The sequence below is a fragment of the Bos indicus genome, chromosome 9, assembly GCF_029378745.1.
Source record: "Bos indicus isolate NIAB-ARS_2022 breed Sahiwal x Tharparkar chromosome 9, NIAB-ARS_B.indTharparkar_mat_pri_1.0, whole genome shotgun sequence".
Taxonomy (NCBI): domain Eukaryota; kingdom Metazoa; phylum Chordata; class Mammalia; order Artiodactyla; family Bovidae; genus Bos; species Bos indicus.
The window spans coordinates 81,451,005-81,473,419 of record NC_091768.1 but is presented as its reverse complement, the minus strand read 5'-3'; the positions used below and the strand labels follow the sequence as shown (position 1 = coordinate 81,473,419).

Genomic DNA, 22,415 nt, shown 5'->3' with positions numbered 1-22,415 from the left:
ACCATCCAGATTTACACATAGAACCCTTCAAAATCATATAAACTTCTGAAGCAGGACACACCTCTGACACAGGGACAGGATATATGAGGAAGAAGAGATTGCAAAAATATGGAGAATCAGGGGGAAAGTCTTCTAAAAAGAGGTAGAGATTCCTAGACTCTTCCCCATTCATCCCACAGCCGCTGCGTGATTGCCTTTCTCCAACTCTAGCAGAAGACTACTCTTCAGAAAGGGTAAGACAGAAGGTCTGTGTACGAGTCAACATGAGGCACAGCTGAAGGCATGGGTAGGTAGACACCATTCACATATACATAGCTGATTCTCAATATTTGTGCTAGTAACATTCCATATATCCCTGCAAGCAGTAAATGTGCAAATACTGACATTACTCCTGGGGGAAATACAAAGTTAAGCTCCTGTGAGCCCCTGGGTCACATTTTAACCTCCTTTGTATTTGTTCAAAGACACCTTAAATATAGTTGATTCAACAACATTGAACTCATAGCCAACCACACACTTCAAGCTGGCATGAAGATTATCTAACATATTTTAGATAATATTTTAGGCATATTTTCTCCATAAGGCACATGACAGCCCTGCAACACTATGCTTGCTGCTGCTGCTGCTGCTGCTAAGTCGCTTCAGTCGTGTCCGACTCTGCGTGACCCCATAGACGGCAGCCCACCAGGCTCCCCCGTCCCTGGGATTCTCCAGGCAAGAACACTGGAGTGGGTTGCCATTTCCTTCTCCAGTGCATGAAAGTGAAAAGTGAAAGTGAAGTCGCTCAGTCGTGTCCAACTCCTAGCGACCCCATGGACTGCAGCCCACCAGGCTCCTCTGTCCATGGGATTTTCCAGGCAAGAGTACTGGAGTGGGTTGCCATTGCCTTCTCCGACATTATGCTTGGGAGCCTTTTAAACATGAAACCATCAAGAAAAAGTACATCATTATGAAAAGCATGGCATGAAGCAGAACATAAAATGTTCACTTGTTTACAGTAGGACTGCTGAAACGAGGAGGCAGAGCATCACATCGTGCTACCCTACCTGGGAGCATGGGTGTTAGAGGACTCAACTCTTAAACTGCCATGTACATGCCTGTGAACGGCCGTGAAAGCACCTTTGACTACTGGTTTAAGGTTATAAATTTTATCGAGTAGGTGAATTTGCAAAGAGGAACTCCATGGTTAATGAGGATTAACTGTATATATGACATGTGTATATATAATCTAGTGATTAATCTCATTTACAGTGATGCTGAAAGCAGAAAATATCCCACACCCACCTTCCTCTACTTGGCTCACAGAACTCTGCCTGCCAGACCCTTACTCTCAAGGCAGAACGCAAGCTTTCCTGAGAATATAATCATTCCATGGAGAAAGAGCTAAAGATACTGACACAGGGAAGATTCAAGAAACAGCTCACCCCAGACCACCCTACAATAAAAGCTCAAAATTATCTGATGCTACCCATCCATTCAGTCTCCAGTGTTTTCTTCCTCCAATCTTAACTGTGAACAACAGACAGGAATTTCCAAAGATCTGAGGGAAGTCTCCAGCATGTAAGCCCATAGTAAACACTATAAAGAATTAAAGCTCTTAGAAATTAAAAGCCTTACATGAGAAATACTCAACAACAGGTTGGCAGGCAGAATTAGTGGAATCTCCCCAAAAGTAGAGTAAAATGACATAGAAATACTGAAACATAAGCAAATTACAGTACCTGTCCAGAAGGTTCTACTCCAAAATAGAAATCGAGAGAAAGGAGAAAATACAAGGAACAAAATAAAAATAATTTTAAACTATTTTCAGGAGTGAAAGGACATCAGTCTCCTGATTGAGAGGATCCAACACAAATGAAAACAGATCTATACCAGGAAGTATTATTGTAAAATTTTATAACACTGGAGACAGATTCTATTGACTTAGAAAAAAGTTAACATACAAAGTTATCAGGAGTCAGAATGGCTTCAGATTCACAAACAATAAAAATGAAAATAAGCAGGGAAAATTTTTCTAAACTTCTGATGGAAAATAACCTGCAATCTAGAGTTTCATACCCAACCAATCTACCAATCAGATATGGGGGTAGAACACATTTCCAGACATGTAAGCTTTCAAAGACTACATCCTATGTTTTCTGCCTCAAGAATTACTGGAGGATATATACTCCACATGGTGAGTAAGATACAGCAAACAGGCATTCAACACAAGGGGGAGAGAAGGATGACAGCTGGGCCCCAGAACCAGAGAAGCAACCAGTTCAGACTGGAGGAGAGCGACTAAAGACACAGATATGCTGAAGGTGGTCAGAACCGAGATATTCACAGCCTCTGTAATCTAAGGGTTCTATTTCCTATGTTTCTTTGGCTCTCATTCTGTTCTGTACTTGGTTTACTTGACCAAATCCCAGAAAAGTGCCTGCTTACTCTGCATACTGATGTCTAGATCAGCTGAGGAGACTCATCTCACTCCACAGGAAGGCTCTGCACTCATCTCTTCAGAGACGGAGAGAGGTCATGCTAAGTAGAGAAGCAGAAAACACAAAACGGCTAAGCAGATAACCCCTAAGCCTATTTTGGCAGGAGATCCAGGATGCTCCAACTGTGGTGACTTGTGTTCCCAGGACTCACTCATCACCCAGTTCAGACATCTGCACATGGGGTTCCTTAAAACTCTAGGAGCTGAAGACTCAGGCTACTCAGCTATCTTCTCAAGGATGCCTTGATCAAAGAGTCACTGAGCTAGACTTGTGCTTCTCAGTTGTTCAAAGCTAAACAAGATATTGTGTTCATAGGGATACCATGCAGATGGTGATTAATTTAAGAGTCTAGGTGGTTTGTAAGAGTTACCAAAGGGAAGAATAAATTGAATAAAAACACACAGGTGGTTTCTGTGTTCTATTTCTTAACCTGAATAACTTGTTCTACTTAACTTGAATAACTGGAATGTTTATTATACATTCTCCTATAAGTCTTACAAGTAAAAATCAAGGCCATTAGAATTTTTACCTTCTTCTGACCTTTAACTGGAACAAGTAAGCTGAATAAAATATACTAATGGCAACACACGAGAAGGAACATAAAAGTATTGACAATTCAAAGTTACTGACAATCTTTATAAAGTTCTGTACTTCACCTAAAGTGATCTGATGACATCACAAAGGAGCTGTGGATACATCACAGGTAGCATAAATTATAACAGCTCTCGATACTCTGACTTGTAAAATAAGTCCTAAAGTATCCAAAAAAGTGACTTTACCCCAATTACTAACAGTGTTTAAACAAAATAGGTCCTTAAGATACAGCAGGCATATTCTTAAGTAATTTTTGCCCACTATTTGGATGCCTGAGGCCCTCTTTTTGGCTAAGACTGAATCTAGGCCCTTTTAAGTTTAAGCAATTCTTTTCTGAAAGATCTGTCCAAATAGCCACTCGGGATAACTATGTAAAGAAAAATACTCTGCCCTCAGTGTGCTCTAGTGAGAGACTGAAAAGATACATCTCAGATGCCAAAAGATGTTAGAGAACATAAAGAAAGAAAGGAACATAAAGAATGCAGAGAAAGGTCTGAGCTATTTTGAAAAACATGGTCAGGGAAAAGTTTATAGGGTAGGTGACAACTGAGCATCACCCTTAAGGAAGATTTATTTACAGTTAAGGGCACTTCAGAGGGAACAGCAAGTACCAAGATTCTCATTTCAAGTGATACTTATCGCAGTGACTTGACATCGCTGGTCATATTTTCTTGCACACACCCTGCCTCCTTGGACAATGCTGTCCTTGAAGGTAAAACTCCCTTATTACTTAGGACACCATACATTTAAACATAGAGCTGAAGTTTCCAACCATTGTTTATACATGACTCACATCATAAATATTCCAAAAAGTTATGAACTTATGTTAAGAACGTTTTTCCTGATTAAAATCAAGATCTTTATATTTGGAGGATAATCTGCTAAAATCACAATGTTTCTCACGAAAACTAGTGGCTTTTAGTCCCATTCTCCTAACTGCAAAATATATAACATGTTGACTTAAACCATTTGAGTCAGGCCTGGTAAAATTAGAAGTAACATTCCACATCTTGTTAAGATTCTTGTGGTTTAAAAAACCTTCCAATGAGATAGCTACCAAAATATATGGTCATCTCTTTAGGATTTAGTACATTCCTAATACAAATACAAATATAAATCATCATCTGGCCTTTTGCTTCCACAGGTTGGTATTTAAATTCGTGCTCTCCAGTTTTCTACTTCTGTAACAACAAGCTCTTCAGCCAAACTTTTTGTATCAATGTCAGTAGAGCACCTAATGTTACTGTTTTCCACAACTCTTTTTAAATTCTACAGTAACTACTTAAGATTTAGAATACATAACATACAGAGAAAGATAACACCTATCAGCTTAGGAAAAGCCACAGTCAAATTATAGATGAAGGCACTTCCTAATAATTTAGATATCAAATATAGCTCACCTGCTAAGAATGGTTGTGCCCCAGCCATTCTGTACCCTGCTCAGACCAACAGTGTCCAGATTTCTTGTTTTTTTTTTTTTCAGAACAGTCCAGATAACAAAGCATTAGTCACAGACACATGAACAAGGATCAGTAACAACTTGTCTGTTGCAACAAAGTCACAGCTTACCAAATAATTAACAATTGTGATGGTGTCATTGCTTGAGCCTTGAAAAAGTTAAAAAAATCTCACCAAAAGACAGGGAGTTTTTTCAACTATGTATTTTAATCAGTATGAATAGTTCCAAGCATTAAATAACACTGAAAAGACAAGCTCTCTAGTTTGAACTTAAGTAAATATTTCTGATTTTGAGCCAGGTACTCACTGAAGCCAAGGAAGTTTTCTTGATTATTTCTTCTGTTTCCTGTCTTCACTGTTCCTAAATTCCAAAAACAAGTCAGCCAGTAATTGAGTCCCAGTGACCCTGATATTGTTTTACCACCCTTTTGAAATAACCCTTTGAATACAGCAATGGGAAATTTAGCTTCCAACCAGTGGAACCTTCTCAGGGAAGCTCTTCTTGCCACTTTTGTTTCAAATTTGAATTTTTAACTGGGTTATTTTTCAACATACAGGAAATCAAACCACTTAAGTCCTGAAAAGGAGTGGAAAGCTTTCAAAGAAATATTTGAGAACATCTGCAAAAGGCAACTGGGACAACTGTACAAATAAATGAAGAATAAATCAATTCCATTTAAGTTATGAAAACATTTTTCCTTTAATTTATCCAAACATTTCATGTCCATTGTCATTTATTTAAGCAAATTTAAGCCCATAATATTAAATTCTAAAATATTACAATATTTACAAGACAGTTGGCAGAGAAAACTTGATGATATAAATACAAATACCATACTGTTTTTTAAAAAATACCTGCCAATAAAAATGGCAGACTGAATAGTTTTCTCTCTTTGAAGATCCTCGTTTATTTTTTAACGTAACGAGAAGTCCCTAATGGGGAAAGCACCTTATCTTAAATGTTCCACTATCATAGCTTTAGACCCTCAACATTCTTCTTCAAGTTCAGCAGCTCTTTTTCCTGCCTTCTTTTCTCCAGTTTGAAGGCTAATTTGTTAGCTTTCTTCTCCACTCTCCGTTCCTGTGCAAGAAAATGTTCATGTTATGAAAATCTTCACGCTGATGTAGACTAACTTTACAAAAGAAACTTCCCATGACCATACCTGCCCCGCCCCAGCTCTTTCTAGTTCTCACATCTGAGAGACTATTTTACCTTGCGCTCTTCTTTGATAGCTCGCTTTCGTGCTCTTTTGTCCTCTTTGCTTTCCCTTTTAAGACGTGGCTGGGTTGACGTCTTAGGGAGATCACTGTTATTAATCATCTGCATTCGTTCAACTTGCTTTGCTGTGAGTCCTTTCTTAGGTAAGACATTGAGAGGTATTCCTGTTTTAGAAGACAGTCGGATTTGTTTGGGCTGCAAGAAAGATAAAATGAAATTGGGTTATTTTCCACTCCTACTAAAAAACAGCTCACTAATGGCACATTTTGTTGCTTTTCATAATGGCACTGAAAGCCACAAAGAGGTAAAGCCCTGCGAAAATAATCTGTACGCTCCATTTCCTACACTGCACACTTCAAACAGCTCAGAACACGATGCCTTACCTTTGGTTGATATTTGATAAGCTGTGGATGGTTATATACATTTGAGTATGTACCTTAAAAAAAACACAAACACACAAAAATCATGTATTAACAAGTTCACTTTCAGTTCAGCAAAAACATCACCGAGTTCCTCCTATATTCTTTAGTGTTTTCACAGTTCAAAATAACAATGGTGTCTGCTATATTTTTAAATACTTCAATTTACAACTAAGTAACTGAAATGAATAGTCACTGAAAGGACTGACGCTGAAGCTCCAAATCTTTGGCCACCTGATGTGAAGAGCTGATTCACTAGAAAAGACCCTGATGCTGGGAAACACTGAGGACAGGAGTTTGAGCAAACTGAGGGAGATAGTGAGGGTTCAGGGAAACCTGGTATGCTGCAGTTCCATGGGGTTACAAAGAGTCGGACACCACTTAGTGACTGAATAAAAACAAACTGAAATATTTTCCCAAAATATGTACTTTTCCAAAAAATCAATGTACTCAATACTTTAAAATTACTACCATACTTTCAGCAGTAAAACGGATACTTAAGATACTTACTACAAATAGATTCACAATCCCACTTTTCTTTGGCTTCTTCAAGCACTACAGTAACAGTCTCTTCCTCCTCAGACCCATCTAGCTCATTCACTGGCAGGTCCTGATCCTCGAAGGGTTCAAGAGTATTCAGTTTTACACAACTTTTGGTTGAGTTTTCCAAAATGAAGATAGAGGAGGGGGAAAAAAATACCACTTATTATTACACTATATGTTACTGAAATTGCACTAAAGAGCTAAGGAAACAACAGCCTTTTTTCAAATTCACACACTCATTTGCCCCATCTGTTACTTACTGTCACAATTAGCTCTATCCAGCCTTGCATTTCCCCTGCCATTCTGCTGACAGGAAGGAAAAACCTATCTGTATCTTTACACAGTTTTAGCACATTAAACAAGATCGAAGTTTTCCTATATAACATTATCTTTTTTAAAGCCTTGAAAAGCATTAGCCCATCTGTCTCATGAAAGTATTTAAATAACTCAAAAAATGTAACCCTTGTCCTGCACTGGGATCTACCTATGATAGTCATCAGGCAACACAGATCTTTTGAGCAGATGTAAACACCTCATTAGTTTCTCTCAGAGAAATCACCTTGATGTGGATGATGATTTACCAAACGTTCGGCTACAAAGTTACGCTAATCAGGTTGAAGAGACAAACTCTGATCTACTTCTCAGAACACCTTTTCATGAAGATGAAGAGTATATATACTGAGAAGTCAGAATGAGTCTTCAGCCGAAGAGGCTAGAAGCACCATATCCTCCAAGTGCATGTGACCTTGTACTTTAACCCTGTGATTCCATCACGACTCTCAGGTCAAAGCTACAGAAAGTGGCTCTCAGTGTTTCCACTTACTGTTATATTCAGCTTCGGGACTCTTAATAGCAAAATATGAGCAAAAGGTTAGGGAAAATGTATTATTTTCAAAATATGGATTCTGACTGAGTAGTTTTTGAGATTCTGCTGTGCAATTACAGACTATTTGAAAATGAAAACAAGCAAGAAGTCAAATAAAAGTCACCATACTTCTCTGCCTTCTCTTTATAGTAGTCATTCAAAACTTCCTCTAAGCGATTACTGTCTACTTGAATGGAACCTTCCAGTTCAGCATTATCCAGAGCTCCAATTTCATCATCATCATATTGCTCATAAAACTTGAATGTAAAGAGAAAACATAACATGAAAAGTGAATGTGAAGACTATGGCATTTAAATGTTAATTTTACATTTTACTCCTGTACAACATTTAAGTCCTACCATGAGATCACAACTACTAATAAAGTATTAGGAGAGATTTAGCACCATAATAATACGATGTGGAAGACATTCTACTCAGCATTCTAAAACTGACATCAAGACTGAAAATAGGCTTTCATTTAACATGAAAATGACCACTGATATAAGAGAAAACGCCTACACAATGGGAGAAAATATTTGCAAATGTTAAGATCGTTAAGAGGTTAATACACAATATACATAAACAGTTCATAAACTCAACATCAAAACAAACAAAAAAAAAGCCCAAATAATCTGATTAAAAATGGGAAGAAGACATAAACAGACATTATTCCAAAGAGGAAATGCAGATGGTCAACAGGCCATAAAAGATGTTCAAAACTGCCAATTAGCAGGGAAATGCAAACCAAAACCACAATGTGGTATCACCTCATACCTGTTTGAATGGCTATCAGAAACAATAAAAATAACAAATACTGGTGAGGATGTGGAGAAAAGGGAATCCTTGTACACTGTTGATAGGAATGCAAATAGGCGTAGCCAATGTAGAAAACACTATGGAAGCTTCTCAAAAAACTAAAATAGAATTACCATTATGACCCAGCAATTCCACCTCAGGGTATATATTTGAAAGAAACAAAAACACTAACTTGGAAAGATGTGTGTATCCCAATGTTCACAGAAGCACTATTTATAATAGCTAAGGCATAGAAGGAACCTAATGAGTGAACTCCAGGAGTTGGTGATGGACAGGGAGGCCTGGCATGCTGCGATTCATGGGGTCGCAAAGAGTCGGACACAACTGAGCAACTGATCTGATCTGAAGCACCCATCAACAGATGAATAAAGATGCGGTATGTGTATACACATGTATAAACACACACACACAAGAATACTACTCAGACATAAAAAAGAATGAAATTTTGCCATTTGCATCAACATGGACGGACTTGAAGGGTATTATGCTAAGTGAAAGACAAATACTGTATGATATTGCTTATATGCAGAACCTAAGAAAATGCAATCAACTAGTGAATACAAAAAAGACTCAATACGGAGTACAAACTAGTGGTTACCAGTGGAGAGGGAAAGGACAAGGGGAAAATAGGGGCAGATTAAGATGCATAAACTATTAGGTATAAAATAAGGACATACTGTACAATATGGGAGAATACAGCAAATATTTTACAACTATAAATATTTTATAATAAATATAAATGGAATATAATCTTTAAAATTGTGAATCACTATACTATACACCTGTTATTTATATAACATTGTACATCCATTTAATTTTTAAAATGAAAGGAGGTTATTCTGTTCAGCTTGAACAAATCCTAGGCAGAAATCTTTACCTCAGAATATTTCAGATACTTCCATAGTCACTGATTATGCAAGCTAATAGACTGTGTAAATAAACGGTGTTAATGCACAAATTTCACTCTTTGTTTAGATGATGTTTACTGTATTATTCAAATGCTGTAAACACTGTCAGGCTTTGTGAAAGAATTAAGCAAGGGGTGATGTAACTCCTGAAAAGTGAGGTTATTAGTAACAGTTTGCCTAGTTCTTGGAGAAAAGAGGGAAATGAATACTCGCTGAAAAGGCAAAGTTAAAACCTTTATCTTAGGTATTTCTTGAAGGAATTTATTCATCATTTACTTAACAGTCTGAATTCCTGACATATGCCAGATACCGTATTAGGTCTTGGGATATAACAGTAAGAAAAACACTCAAAAAAAAAAGAAAAGGGAAAATGGAATTTTGTTTATGCCCAGGCCAATGCTTGAAGATAGCATACTCTTAGAGATTAGGATCAGAGAGGTTCAAAATCAAATTATCAGATTCTACGAGGAATGTCAGGAGGTTTGATCAGTCACTTTCTGACTTAAACACATTCTTTCCAGAATGAAAACTGGGGCCATTTTATGATCTGTTATTAAAAGACACAGTCTGACACTGAAAATTCTAGCTTTGGGTTCCAATGTCATAATGCGTACTAGGAATTGGTGTTAAAAGGCTCCCCATTTGGAAACCTTACCTTTTCAAACCTCTCATCATGTAGGGTCAGCTGTTCATTCCTCCTCATGACTGAGGACGTCAAGGAATACTCAGTAAAGCGACTTTTTGTTTCCTCTTCCCAGAAGAAGTGATTTTCTATAGCCCCAAGAGGTTTTCCAGGGGCAGACATATCCTCATCTGATGAGCCTGCACGGTCATATCTATCATCATCACTACCTCCTTCCTTCTCATCATCCACATCTTCCCACTCACTGTCATCTTCAGCCTCAGATTTCCTAAAGTCAGAGCCATAAATTAACTGTCAAAACAACTTGAAAAACAACAGAACCAAATGACTTTACACAAGTAAAATTTGAGGGTATTTCAGGCAGGATCCTTGTTTAGGCAAGAACAGCTGTGCTGCTTGACCTGTATGATTTGCTTGGAAAAGTAATGAACTAGCAATCAAGCGACTTGGACTTTAGCCCCATCTATTGATGGCTTGTAGGGACCTCAAGTCTTACATTTTCTATCCTAAAATGAGAAGACTCAGACCAAATGCTCTCAAAGGTCTCTTCCAGCTGTAACTAATGGTTATAGACCTATGGAAGCAACAGTCAGGGCATTCCTGCTTCAAAACAAACCACACATACTGTATCTCCATTCCCTCTTCCTCTTCTGTTGGCTTATTGGCCTGAAGAATGAAATCATCTTCAAGTAAATTATCCGGATTATCAAAATCAAAATCATCATCAAGAGCTGCAACAATGTCAGGATCAAAATCTAACCGAGGTCCTAGAAGGAAAACAAAAATTGAGCAGTAATTCCCAAGAAAGCATGATTCATTCACTTAACTAATATAATTCGGCAGCTATTACATGCCTGACTCTATATACTGAGGATAAAACAGTGATTAAAATTTTTAAAAGTTCAGGAATAAAAACATAACTGCAAGAAAATTTAAAAAAGAAAAAGTCCCTCTGGTTCGAATACCCACTGGGTAAAACACAGATCTAAAATATTAAGCTGTGTCTATTTAGAAAAATTCAAAGCTTTTACCCGCAGGAAAAAATTGGGCTTTAAATTCACCTGTTAGAAGAAACAAATTATTAGGCTGGTACAAAAGTAATTGTGGTTTTGGACTGTGAATTTTAAATCATTATAACTAGGCTCAAACACATCTTTATTAATAGGAACCATTATAATCAACACATTTTTGCTAACGAGAAATAAGCTTATTTCTATACTGTAAAAATCCATGATTCAGGATTCAATGAACTCTTCAGTTCAGTTCAGTGGCTGAGTCGTGTCCGATTCTTTGCAACCCCATAAATCGAAGCATGCCAGGCCTCCCTGTCCATCACCAACTCCCGGAGTTCACTCAGACTCACGTCCATCGAGTCAGTGATGCCATCCAGCCATCTCATCCTCTGTCGTCCCCTTCTCCTCCTGCCCCCAATCCCTCCCAGCAACAGAGTCTTTTCCAATGAGTCAACTATTCGCATGAGATGGCCAAAGTATTGGAGTTTCAGCTTTAGCATCATTCCCTCCAAAGAATTTCCAGGGCTGATGTCCTTCAGAATGGATTGGTTGGATCTCCTTGCAGTCCAAGGGACTCTCAAAAGTCTTCTCCAACACCACAGTTCAAAAGCATCAATTCTTTGGCGCTCAGCCTTCTTCACAGTCCAACTCTCACATCCATACATGACCACAGGAAAAACCATAGCCTTGACTAGACAGACCTTTGTTGCCAAAATAATGTCTCTGAAAGCATTTTCTACATCCTATTGGTTGTGGAAGTATTTTCCCTGCAAAGTTGTTGAAACGCTTGAAGAAGTGGTAGTCAGTTGGCGAGAAGTCAAGCGAATGTGGCATATGAAGTACAACTTTGTAGCCCAATTCATTCAGCTTCTGAAGTGTTGATTGTGTGACGTGTGATCAAGTGTTGCTGTGGAGAACTAGGCCCATTCTGTGACCAATACTGGCTGCAGGCTTTGTAGTTTTTGGTGTATCTCATTGATTTGTTGAGCGTACTTCTCAGCTGTAATGGTTTTGCTGAGATTCAGAAAGCTGCAATGGATCAGGCCAGCAGCAGACCACCAGTGATCATGACCTTTTTTTGGGTGCAAGTTTTACTTTGGGAAGTGCTTTGGAGCTTCTTCTCCATTCAACCACAGAGCTGATCATCCCCAGCTGCTGTATCAAATCCACTTTTTCACTGTATGTCACAATCTGATCAAGAAATGGTTCACTGCTGCACACAATAAAAGACACTTCAAAACGATTTTTTTGAGTTTCAGTCAGCTCACAAGGCACCCACTTATCAAGCTTTTTCACCTTTCCAATTTGCTTCAAATGTCGAATGACAGTAGAATGGTCAACACCGAGTTCTTGGCAACTTCTTGTGTAGCTGTAAGAGGATCAGCTTTGATGGCTGCTCTCAGTTGGCCACTATCAACTTCCTCTCATCAGCCACTATGCTCCCTCATCTTCAATGCTCTCATCTCCTTTGCAAAACTTCTTGAACTACTACTGCACTGTAAGTTGCTTAGCAGTTCCTGGGCCTAATGAGTTGCTGATGTTGTGAATTGTCTCCACTGCTTTATGACCATGACCCACTTTTGAACTCCAATAAAAAAAAAAATCGCTCAAATTTGCTTTTTGTCAAACATCATTTCTACAGTCTAAAATAAACATGAAATGAACAGCAAGTAATAAGTCATTAGTATAAAAACACATAAAGCAGGAAATGCACATTAAAATGATGTATAACATAACCACTTTTGCTAAAGAATGGATTCCCATATCAAAGGGCAAAGTTCAATAATGCAAATCACAATTACTTTTGCACCAACCTAACAAATATCTGTAGCCTGTGAAACTCCTGTCTTTTCAGACTCTTTGTCTTTCCAGACTATGAGATTTTATCAAATCCCAACCTGTTTCTTTAGCTGTGTTCTTCTATATGTAAAAATATTAAGAGTCCTAGAAACACTTCCAAGTTCAAACCTATAAACTGACATGGCTTTCAACACCCTTCACAGAGTGGCCATTACCTGACTTCCAGCCTTGTTTTACATTAACCCTTACCCTTCATTCCAGGCCTACTACAGATAAAAGGTGTGCAGATTCCTATATTTATGCTTTTTCTTGGAATATCCTCTCTTCCCCACCCTATCCCATCTACCTACTTAAGTTCTAAGACATCAACCACGACATCTTTGGGGCTTCACAACAATTCATTCATTTGTACTATGATTGAAATTTCCCATTCTTTGTCTATCTTTCCCACCTGATGATAATTAAGAGGTCAGAGACAATGTTTTTTTCTGATTTAACCCAAACTCGGTCATAGTGCAACTAAAAAATTTGCAGAATGGATTAAATGAATGAATGACACATGGCAAGTGTTGGTCAATAATTAAGGCAGTTTAGTAGGAAATATCAAACACCACATCTGTTGACTTCTGTTTGTTCATTTTAGTCCTGGTACTGCAAAAAAGAACCCAAACATGATTAATTTTTGGTGTATCTAGAATAGACAGTACAATGGACTTCTATGAAATACTTCTCTACACTCTTGGGAGAAATTCTGAAAGCACACAGATTAAGTATTCTCATGACTGCACCACACGAATGTAAGGCTACCTGAGTTACCACTGTTTCCTTTGTGAGAGGTTAGGTCAAGGCTAAAATTCCCCTACTAGATCACCAAAAATAATCTTCCCACTTTTCTCTCCAAATAGGAACTTTAAAGATTAAGAATTTGATGACAATAAAGAGACACTGATCACTGTTACCCTTCCTAATTTAATGATCTCTAATCTGAATTCAAACACATCTCAATTGTTCCAACACTTAATCAGGTACAGAAAAACTTTGTATCGTTACTATATGTTGCTTTTTGTAAAATACAGCTCTGTCCACCTGAAGTTAAAATTATACATACCTGAAACAGGAGCTGCTTTATTTAACAATCCAACATCTTCCTCAAACTCTGATGCAAACACTGAGGAAGGCAACTTAATTCCACTGGTCTTGAAAAATAAATTATGCAATGGTTAGATTTATTTAGAAATACTTTTGAACTACTAAGAGTTGAAGTGCCCCCCGAATTCACGTCCATCCAGTTCAGAAAGTGACCTGGTTGGAAACAGGTTCCTCATAGATGTAATGAGTTGACATGAGATGATACTGGATGATGGTGTGTCCTTATAAGGAGGCCACGCAAAGACAATAAGACACACAGGGAGAAAGGCATATGAAGATGGAGGAAGACTGGAGTGCTATGCCTACAGGCAACAGAAAACTAAGGATTGCTGGCAACTACCAGAAATTAGGAGACAGGCATAAAAAGATTCTTCCTGAGGCCCCGAAAAGGAACAACCTTCCAAAAGCTTGCTTTCGGACTTCTTGTGACAGAACACATCCCCGTTGTTTTAAGCCACCCAGTGGTAATATGTGGTAATTTGTTACGGCAGTTCTACTAACACAACCATATTCTGCATTGTCTCACTTATACTCCAGTTACCAATTTTGAACATGTATATCCCCATCATGTCAAAAGCAACTTCTCTGTAATACTTCACAAAACTTAATCTAGTATATCACTTCACTTAATCCTATCGACTCCATGAGTTGTCAGCATGTTTTAGTCAAACACAAGCTAAGAAAGGTTAAATGGCATGACTGCCTGAGACTAGTTAAGTGAGGTTTGGAGGATTCAATCCTGGTCTCACAACTCCACTCTTCAAATTTCAAAACAAAATTAGTCTTTTCCTACCTAAACCAGAGGTAACGTCCTCATCTCTGGTATTGGCACAACTTTTCTCTGAATTGGTTGCTTAAATCCTAGGAAGATCATAAATCACTGTTATCCACTCATTGTTTTGAACTTCTGCATACAGTTACTTCATATCTATTTTCTGGGCACCATCTTACTCATGGCTAACCAGGGCACAGATGACAGTTAGATGTTGCTTAATCTACATCTAGTCCAATCTTTTATTCAGTTCAGTCATGTCCGACTCTTTGAGACACCATGAACTGCAGCATGCCAGGCTTCCCTGTCCATCACCAACTCCCCGAGTTTATTCAAACTCATGTCCATTGCATTGGTGATGCCATCCAACCATCTCATCCTCTGTCATCCCCTTCTCCCACCTTTAATCTTTCCCAGCATCAGGGTCTTTTCAAATGAGTCAGTTCTTCACATCAGGTGGCCAAAGTATTGGAATTTCAGCTTCAGCATCAGTCCTTCCAATGAACATTGAGGACTGACTTCCTTTAGTATGGACTGGTTGGATCTCCTTGCAGTCCAAGGGACTCTCAAGAGTCTTCTCCAACACCACAGTTCAAAAACATCAATTCTTTGGCACTCAGCTTTCTTTATAGCCCAACTCTCACATCAATACGTGACTACTGGAAAAGCCATAGCTTTGACTAGTCAGATCTTTGTGGGCAAAGCAATGTCTCTGCTTTTTAATATGCTGTCTAGATTGGTCATAACTTTCCTTCCAAGAAGCAAGCGTCTTTAAATTTCATGGCTGCAATCACCATCTGCAGTGATTTTGGAGCCCCCAAAAATAAAGTCTGTCACTATTTCTACCGTCTCCCCATCTATCTGCCATGAAGTGATGGGACCAGATGCCATGATCTTCATTTTCTGAATGCTGAATTTTAAGCCAACTTTTTCACTCTTCTCTTTCACTTTCACCAACAGGTCTTTAGTTCTTCGTTTTCTGCCATAAGGGTGGTGTCATCTGCATATCTGAGGTTATTGATATTTCTTCCAACAATCCTGATTCCAGCTTGTGCTTCTTCCAGCCCAGCATTTCTCATGATGTACTCTGCATATACGTTAAAGGAGCAGGGTGACAATATACAGCCTTGACGTACTCCTTTTCCTATCTGGAACCAGTCTGTTGTTCCATGTCCAGTTCCAACTGTTGCTTCCTGACCTGCATACAGATTTCTCAAGAGGCAGGTCAGGTGGTCTGGTATTCCCATCTCTTTCAGAATTTTCCAGTTTGTTGTAATCCACATAGTCAAAGGCTATTACTGCCAGATTAAAACTCCTTGTCTACTCTATGTGTCCAGATTCCTGTTACTCAGTAATAGAACCTCCACATAAAATCAAGTCCAGTTCCTTACATCATGGACTAATTCAAAGTAATTTATGGAGCACACATGTGCTAGACACAATGACCCACAATACTACCTCATGTCCCTTCTTTCTGACTGGAATGATCCTACTCTCTTCAACAGACTCCACCCTTTTTAGTGGCCAGCTCAGTTTCTTCATTCTCCATGAAGCTCTTCTTGATTACTGTTCTGGAACTTTCCTGTGTCAACTCTCTCATTCTGCACACCGTACAATCTACTTCAACATGGGCTGGCAGATATTTTCTGACTGGTCCCTAAGCTTTAGTTTCATCTTTTCAACTACACAGTTGATAATGTAAGAGTCACCACAATGTGTTCTCTGCCCATGGACCTCAAAACTGTCCCATCCTCGGTCAAGGAGCAGGCAGGAAGCCAAGATGCGCACACTCACTGGCTCACAGACACAGCCTGCTGAAAGCCACTGAAGAGCACGAGTGCCTACGTAGTAAGCTGTCAGGGCTTCTAAAGAGTTTTTCAGGCGCATAAACATGGGCAAAGGTCTGGCTTTCTGCTGTAGAATCCTATTTCTTAAAAAATGTACTCAGATATAGTTCACATATTACAGTTCAGCCATTTAAAGTGCATAATTTAATCACTTTGGTACATATTACAATAACTTTTTAAAACCTGTGGTAAAATATGTACTTTTAAGACACTTTGTGATTATCTATCCTTGGACTCGGGGGTTAAAAAGAGGAGGATAACCTTGTGCTTAATGAATTACCTTTGGAGAAAAGAATCATATATATAGAGTTTAGACAGTAATTACATTTTGGATAAAGGCCTGTGACTTTTTTACTGGTTGCAACGATTCTGAATTGCTCTCTGCTGTGACAACACCTACTTTGCTTCATGAAAAAATCAGGGACTGACCACACATTACTAATTTCTTCACTGCCTTTCTGTACTGCTTTACTTTCTGTTTTTAGGGCATATTCAGTACTCCTGGTTTACTCACTTTGGTTGTTTGTTACACATTACAGTAAGAAACACATAGGACCCATCCATATTTTTGCATCATGCTACTGAAAACCAATGGCACTTGTTTTTCCAACATAATCCACATAGCCTTATAAATATCACTGAAGTGCCCTTCAATAGTCCTATTCTGTTAGAAGAGTTAATTAGATAGTGGTTACTTTTATCCAAAATTAATTAAACAATCTTTTACTGGCCAATACAATTTAGCCAGAAGAATGTTAGGAGTTCACAAAAATACACAGAACTGTACAAAAAAGACCTTCATGACCCAGATAATCACGATGGTGTGATCATTCACCTAGAGCCAGATATCCTGGAATGTGAAGTCAAGTGGCCCTTAGAAAGCATTATTACGAACAAAGCTAGTGGAGGTGATGGAATTCCAGTTGCTATTCCAAATCCTGAAAGATGATGCTGTGAAAGTGCTGCACTCTCACTTTATGCCAGCAAATATGCCAGCAAATTTGGAAAACTCAGCAGTGGCCACAAGACTGGAAAAGGTCAGTTTGCCTTCCAATCCCAAAGAAAGGCAATGCCAAAAAATGCTCAAACTACCGCATAATTGCACTCATCTCACACGCTAGTAAAGTAATGCTCAAAATTCTCCAAGCCAGGCTTTAGCAGTACATGAACCATGAACTTCCAGATGTTCAAGCTGGTTTTAGAAAAGGCAGAAGAACCAGGTATCAAATTGCAAACATCTGCTGGATCATCGAAAAAGAAAGAGAGTTCCAGAAAAACATCTATTTCTGCTTTATTGACTATGCCAAAGCCTTTGACTGTGTGGATCACAAGAAACTGTGGAAAATTCTGAAAGAGATGGGAATACCAGACCACCTGACCGGCCTCTTGAGAAATTTGTATGCAGGTCAGGAAGCAACAGTTAGAACTGGACATGGAACAACAGACTGGTTCCAAATAGGAAAAGGAGTCCGTCAAGGCTGTATATTGTCACCCTGCTCCTTTAATGTATATGCAGAGTACATCATGAGAAACGCTGGGCTGGAAGAAGCACAAGCTGGAATCAAGATTGCTGGAAGAAATATCAATAACCTTAGATATGCAGATAACACCACGCTTATGGCAGAAAGTGAAGAGGAACTAAAAAGCCTCTTGATGAAAGTGAAAGAGGAGAGTGAAAAAGTTGGCTTAAAGCTCAACATTCAGAAAACGAAGATCATGGCATCTGGTCCCATCACTTCATGGCAGACAGATGGGGAAACAGTGGAAACAGTGTGAGACTTTATTTTCTCCAAAATCACTGCAGATGGTGACTGCAGCCATGAAATTAAAAGATGCTTATTCCTTAGAAGGAAAGTTATGACCAGCTTAGATAGCATATTCAAAAGCAGAGACATTACTTTGCAGGCAAAGGTCCATCTAGTCAAGGCTATGGTTTTTCCTGTGGTCATGTATGGATGTGAGAGTTGGACTGTGAAGAAGGCTGAGTGCCAAAGAATTGATGCTTTTGAACTGTGGTGTTGGAGAAGACTCTTGAGAGTCCCTTGGACTGCAAGGAGATCCAACCAGTCCATTCTGAAGGAGATCAGCCCTGGGATTTCTTTGGAGGGAATGATGCTAAAGCTGAAACTCCAATACTTTGGCCACCTCATGCGAAGAGTTGACTCACTGGAAAAGACTGTGATGCTGGGAGGGATTGGGGGCAGGAGGAGAAGGGGACGACAGAGGATGAGATGGCTGGATGGCATCACTGACTCGATGGACTTGAGTCTGAGTGAACTCCGGGAGTTGGTGATGGACAGGGAGGCCTGGCATGATGCGATTCATGGGGTTGCAAAGGGTCAGACACGACTGAGCGACTGAACTGAACTAAGCAAGAAGTATGGACTGGAGGAGCTTATGATCACATCTTCCCCAAGGAAAAAGTCTAGACTATGACAGGACTGGAGAAGAGAAGCAGCAGAAATTGATGCTTTTTGTATCTCTACTTTCTGTCTATAAACCCAATATATTCATCTTTTTTAAGTGCCAAAAGTGATATAAAAGTTTAACAAGAAAATTTACTATACACTAGTACTAAACTAAAAAGACGGACTTCCCTGGTAGTATAGTGGGTGAGAATCTGCCTGCCAATGCAGAGGACATGGGTTTGATTCCAGGTCTGGAAGATCCCACCTGCTGTGGGATCAGCTAAGCCTGTGCTTAGAGCCCATGAGCAGCAACTACTGAGGGCAGATTCAGCTCTCTAGCTGACACCATTTCTTGCCTCAAACAGTTACCTTGATTTAAAAGTGGTGGTTTACTCACTCACGGCCCCTCACACACACTCACACTTGAATTGCTAAAGAGTCTTACTGAAGTTGCTAAAGGCTCTTCTCTCCCATCTCCCCTGTAAGGTGCGCCGAAGGGACTTGTGGGAATGAGCTCCGAGGGCCCAGACGGTTCCTTCAGGTGCTGCAGGTAGTCGTAGTCGTCGTCAAAGAACACTCCATACTTCCTCTGCTCTGCTCGCCTTTCTTCATCTTTTATCTAGGACAATAAACAAAATGGACATAGTACCTACTCCAAGGACAAAACCCAGGAACCTTCCAATGAGCACAGCTTTCAGAACATGGGGCAGATGACCCATGAACACTCTGGCTGATAGGAATGAGACAAAGACTTCTTGACAAACTCAGGAAACACAGGATGCCACATAAAATTAAAATGGAATGAAAACTGTTTCTCCTTCCATTAGATACTTCTGTGCAACAATTCAAGCCAAGAAACACACACACACTATTTTACCATGTCATGTGGAGAATTAAAAGACTAGGGCGCACTGGAAGGTAAGTACAATTTCCTGAATGTATACGCAAAGAAACTTCTCAAGGCATAACACCAATTGGCTTTACAACAAAGCTAAATATGCCTGGGTTCCCCAATACTTCCTTCCACATTACCCACACTTAACAAGTATACTCTGACTGATAATTACCAAATCAACCTTTTAAAAGCTCCCTTGCATTTTCTAAACCTAACTCATGAGTTTTACATTTCATGAGATGACCAGGAGGCAAAAATACAGTTTGTGGTTATGAAATGCCAATATCTCATGGAAAGCAAAGACTGAGCATATGGTTGTGCCCTAAATAACCCAATAAAGCATTGTTGCTGATGGATTAGTGAATATTTTCCATTACTCTACAAGACTGCTCACTTAAACATCTCCAATAAAAATATTCTCTCAATCAAAATAAACATGCATGATGTTAAAATGACCATATTTACTGAGAATTAAATCACATATTTTGTTTCCCAGAAGATCAGTTATCTGAGAACAGCAGCTGACTAATATAATTAAAAACGATCAACAATCCACCTACAAACTTACTGGCTATAGAACAGGACCTACCTTCTGTGTAGGCAACAGAACCCTCTGGGGTGCAGTCTCATCTGCTGCTAAAGGATCTCTTTGGCTCCGGTGGACCAGGTGAAAAGACACAGCTTTCTTCTTCTCTATAAAGGGCTTTTTCTTCCTGTGAGGCTTCAAAGAAACAGAATCACAGTAATAAATCAGAACAACAGCAAAAAATAGTTTATATCCCACACAGGCATCTTCAATAAGTTATGGAAAGGATCAACAGATTGTCAAAACCTGCACTTTCAGGGCAGGCAACATCAACTATGTTAAAAAAAAAAAAAAAAAAAGGCAAAACAAAACAAACTACCTTCCTTCAACAAACCTTTTTTGGGAGGTACTCCGTGCCAAACCTAGTTATAGGTGCTGGGAATATAGCAATGGGAAAGTTAAAATTCCTGTTCTCCACAAGCAAATCACCGAGAGCCGGGTTTCAGGTGAAGGCAAGCAAAAGGAAACACAGGGATGGGTAACGACTCAACAGTTACTTTCAAGTGGGGGCTCAGAGAAGGTCCCTCTGAGTCTGAACCAGAATGGTTCACACCACCACAGGAAAATCTGAGGAAGAGTTACAAGCAGGAGAAACACTTCCTGTACCAACTATTAATACCATGACACAACAGCTGAAATTGAAATACAAGATTCACCATCGTTCTACCTTCTCGTTTCACTGCACAACCTCGAGTTTCTAAACTGAAAGATCATTCCAGTTGAGTAGGCCCAATCTTAGAAGCTCCTCTTCCCCAGAGTAGACAGATGAGCAGACACCTGCCACTGCGACGTCTGGAGAGACGAGCAAACCCCTCTCCGCCTGACGTCACGGAGCACTGGGTGTCGCATCTGTGTGCCTTGTTATAGGTTTTTAGGCCTCTAGGAGGGTAAAGGGTAGGCCATCCTCTTCTGTCTACTCCACAGGCACGCTAGGCCGCAGAAGCCCCACTCTAAACCGCAAACTATGCCCGCGGTGGTGAGGGTGACCCAAACTGGGACAGTGGGCCAAAAGCCGCCTGCCTTCACTTTCGGACGTGCCATCCCAGTTCCAGGATGCAGAAGCCGTTGGCTTAGGGGACCCAGCCTGGCCTCTGCCAACCAGGGCGCCCCAACTCCTACTTACCATGCTTGCAGCCGCGCGGCACTCACGCCAAACAGGGACGACAGCACTCTCCTAGTCGGACGGAAGGTGACAGGGGATCTCCCGAACGCCTCTGAGAATCAGCTCACCTCCCAGTCTTTGCTCCACTCCACACGTGCGGCTCCAGGAACCGGCTGGAAATCACTCAGCAGGCCATGGAAACGGACCAATCGCCGAAAGGCTGAAGGATCACGACCGGAAATTACTTAAAGCTCACGCCGGCTCAAGGATCGCGAGAAACTATTGGTGGGTGGGGCTGTTTCCACTCCCGGGAGGGCGGGTCTTTTCTGTCCGTAATTAAATCATCTGGGGAAGGGAGTCGTGGGCGCTTGTGCGAGATGAGGCGCGAAAAGGGGTCGCTGTTTATGGGCGAACTTGCTTTTATATCGCCCTCTGCTCAGAACAGAAGCCACGGATCTAGCATCCCCATTGACAGTTGTATTTCCTGCCTATTCCTCGCCGTAAACAAGACAAACAGAACACACAAATAAACTGCACAAAAGAAAGGTGGCCACTCTCCTGGGTCCTCGACGTTTCAAGTTCCCTTTTTGGGTGGGACGCAGAGCTGGTTGCCTTAGCAACGGAGGATCCTCGGTTCAGTCGCTCAGTCGTGTCCTACTCTTTGCGACCCCATGGACTGCAGCACGCCAGGCTTCCCTGTCCATCACCAACTCCCAGAGCTCACTCAAACTCATGTCGATTGAGTCTGTGATGCCATCCAACCATCTCATCCTCTGTCGTCCCCTTCTCCCACCTTCAGTCTTTCCCAACATCAGGGTCTTTTCAAATGAGTCAGTTCTTCACATCAGGTGGCCAAAGTATTGAAGTTTCAACTTCAGCATCAGTCCTTCCAATGAAT

At 40.0% G+C, this 22,415-nt stretch overlaps 2 protein-coding genes across 6 annotated transcripts in view; both read right to left on the bottom strand.

The window, feature by feature from the left end:
* ZC2HC1B (zinc finger C2HC-type containing 1B) overlaps nt 1-4,582 on the bottom strand; it is a 55,303-nt gene extending 50,721 nt beyond the window's left edge. For all 5 annotated transcript variants that reach the window (XM_070796300.1, XM_070796301.1, XM_070796302.1 and 2 more), the window contains exon 1: nt 4,475-4,582. In XM_070796300.1, coding sequence (XP_070652401.1) covers nt 4,475-4,502 — 28 coding nt within the window. In that variant the 5' untranslated portion in view covers nt 4,503-4,582. The remainder of the gene's footprint in view (nt 1-4,474) is intronic.
* A 625-nt stretch (nt 4,583-5,207) lies between these two features.
* Nucleotides 5,208-21,733, bottom strand: LTV1 (LTV1 ribosome biogenesis factor). Its single transcript, XM_019967534.2, has 11 exons — nt 21,539-21,733; nt 20,419-20,550; nt 19,380-19,553; nt 13,867-13,954; nt 10,571-10,712; nt 9,958-10,213; nt 7,708-7,835; nt 6,681-6,820; nt 6,135-6,187; nt 5,746-5,946; nt 5,208-5,613 (listed from the first exon to the last, which is right to left on the bottom strand). Exons 1-11 carry the CDS (start codon nt 21,539-21,541, stop codon nt 5,503-5,505), a joined length of 1,428 nt encoding a protein of 475 aa, XP_019823093.2. The 5' UTR covers nt 21,542-21,733; the 3' UTR covers nt 5,208-5,502.
* Between the last annotated feature and the right edge of the window lie 682 nt (nt 21,734-22,415).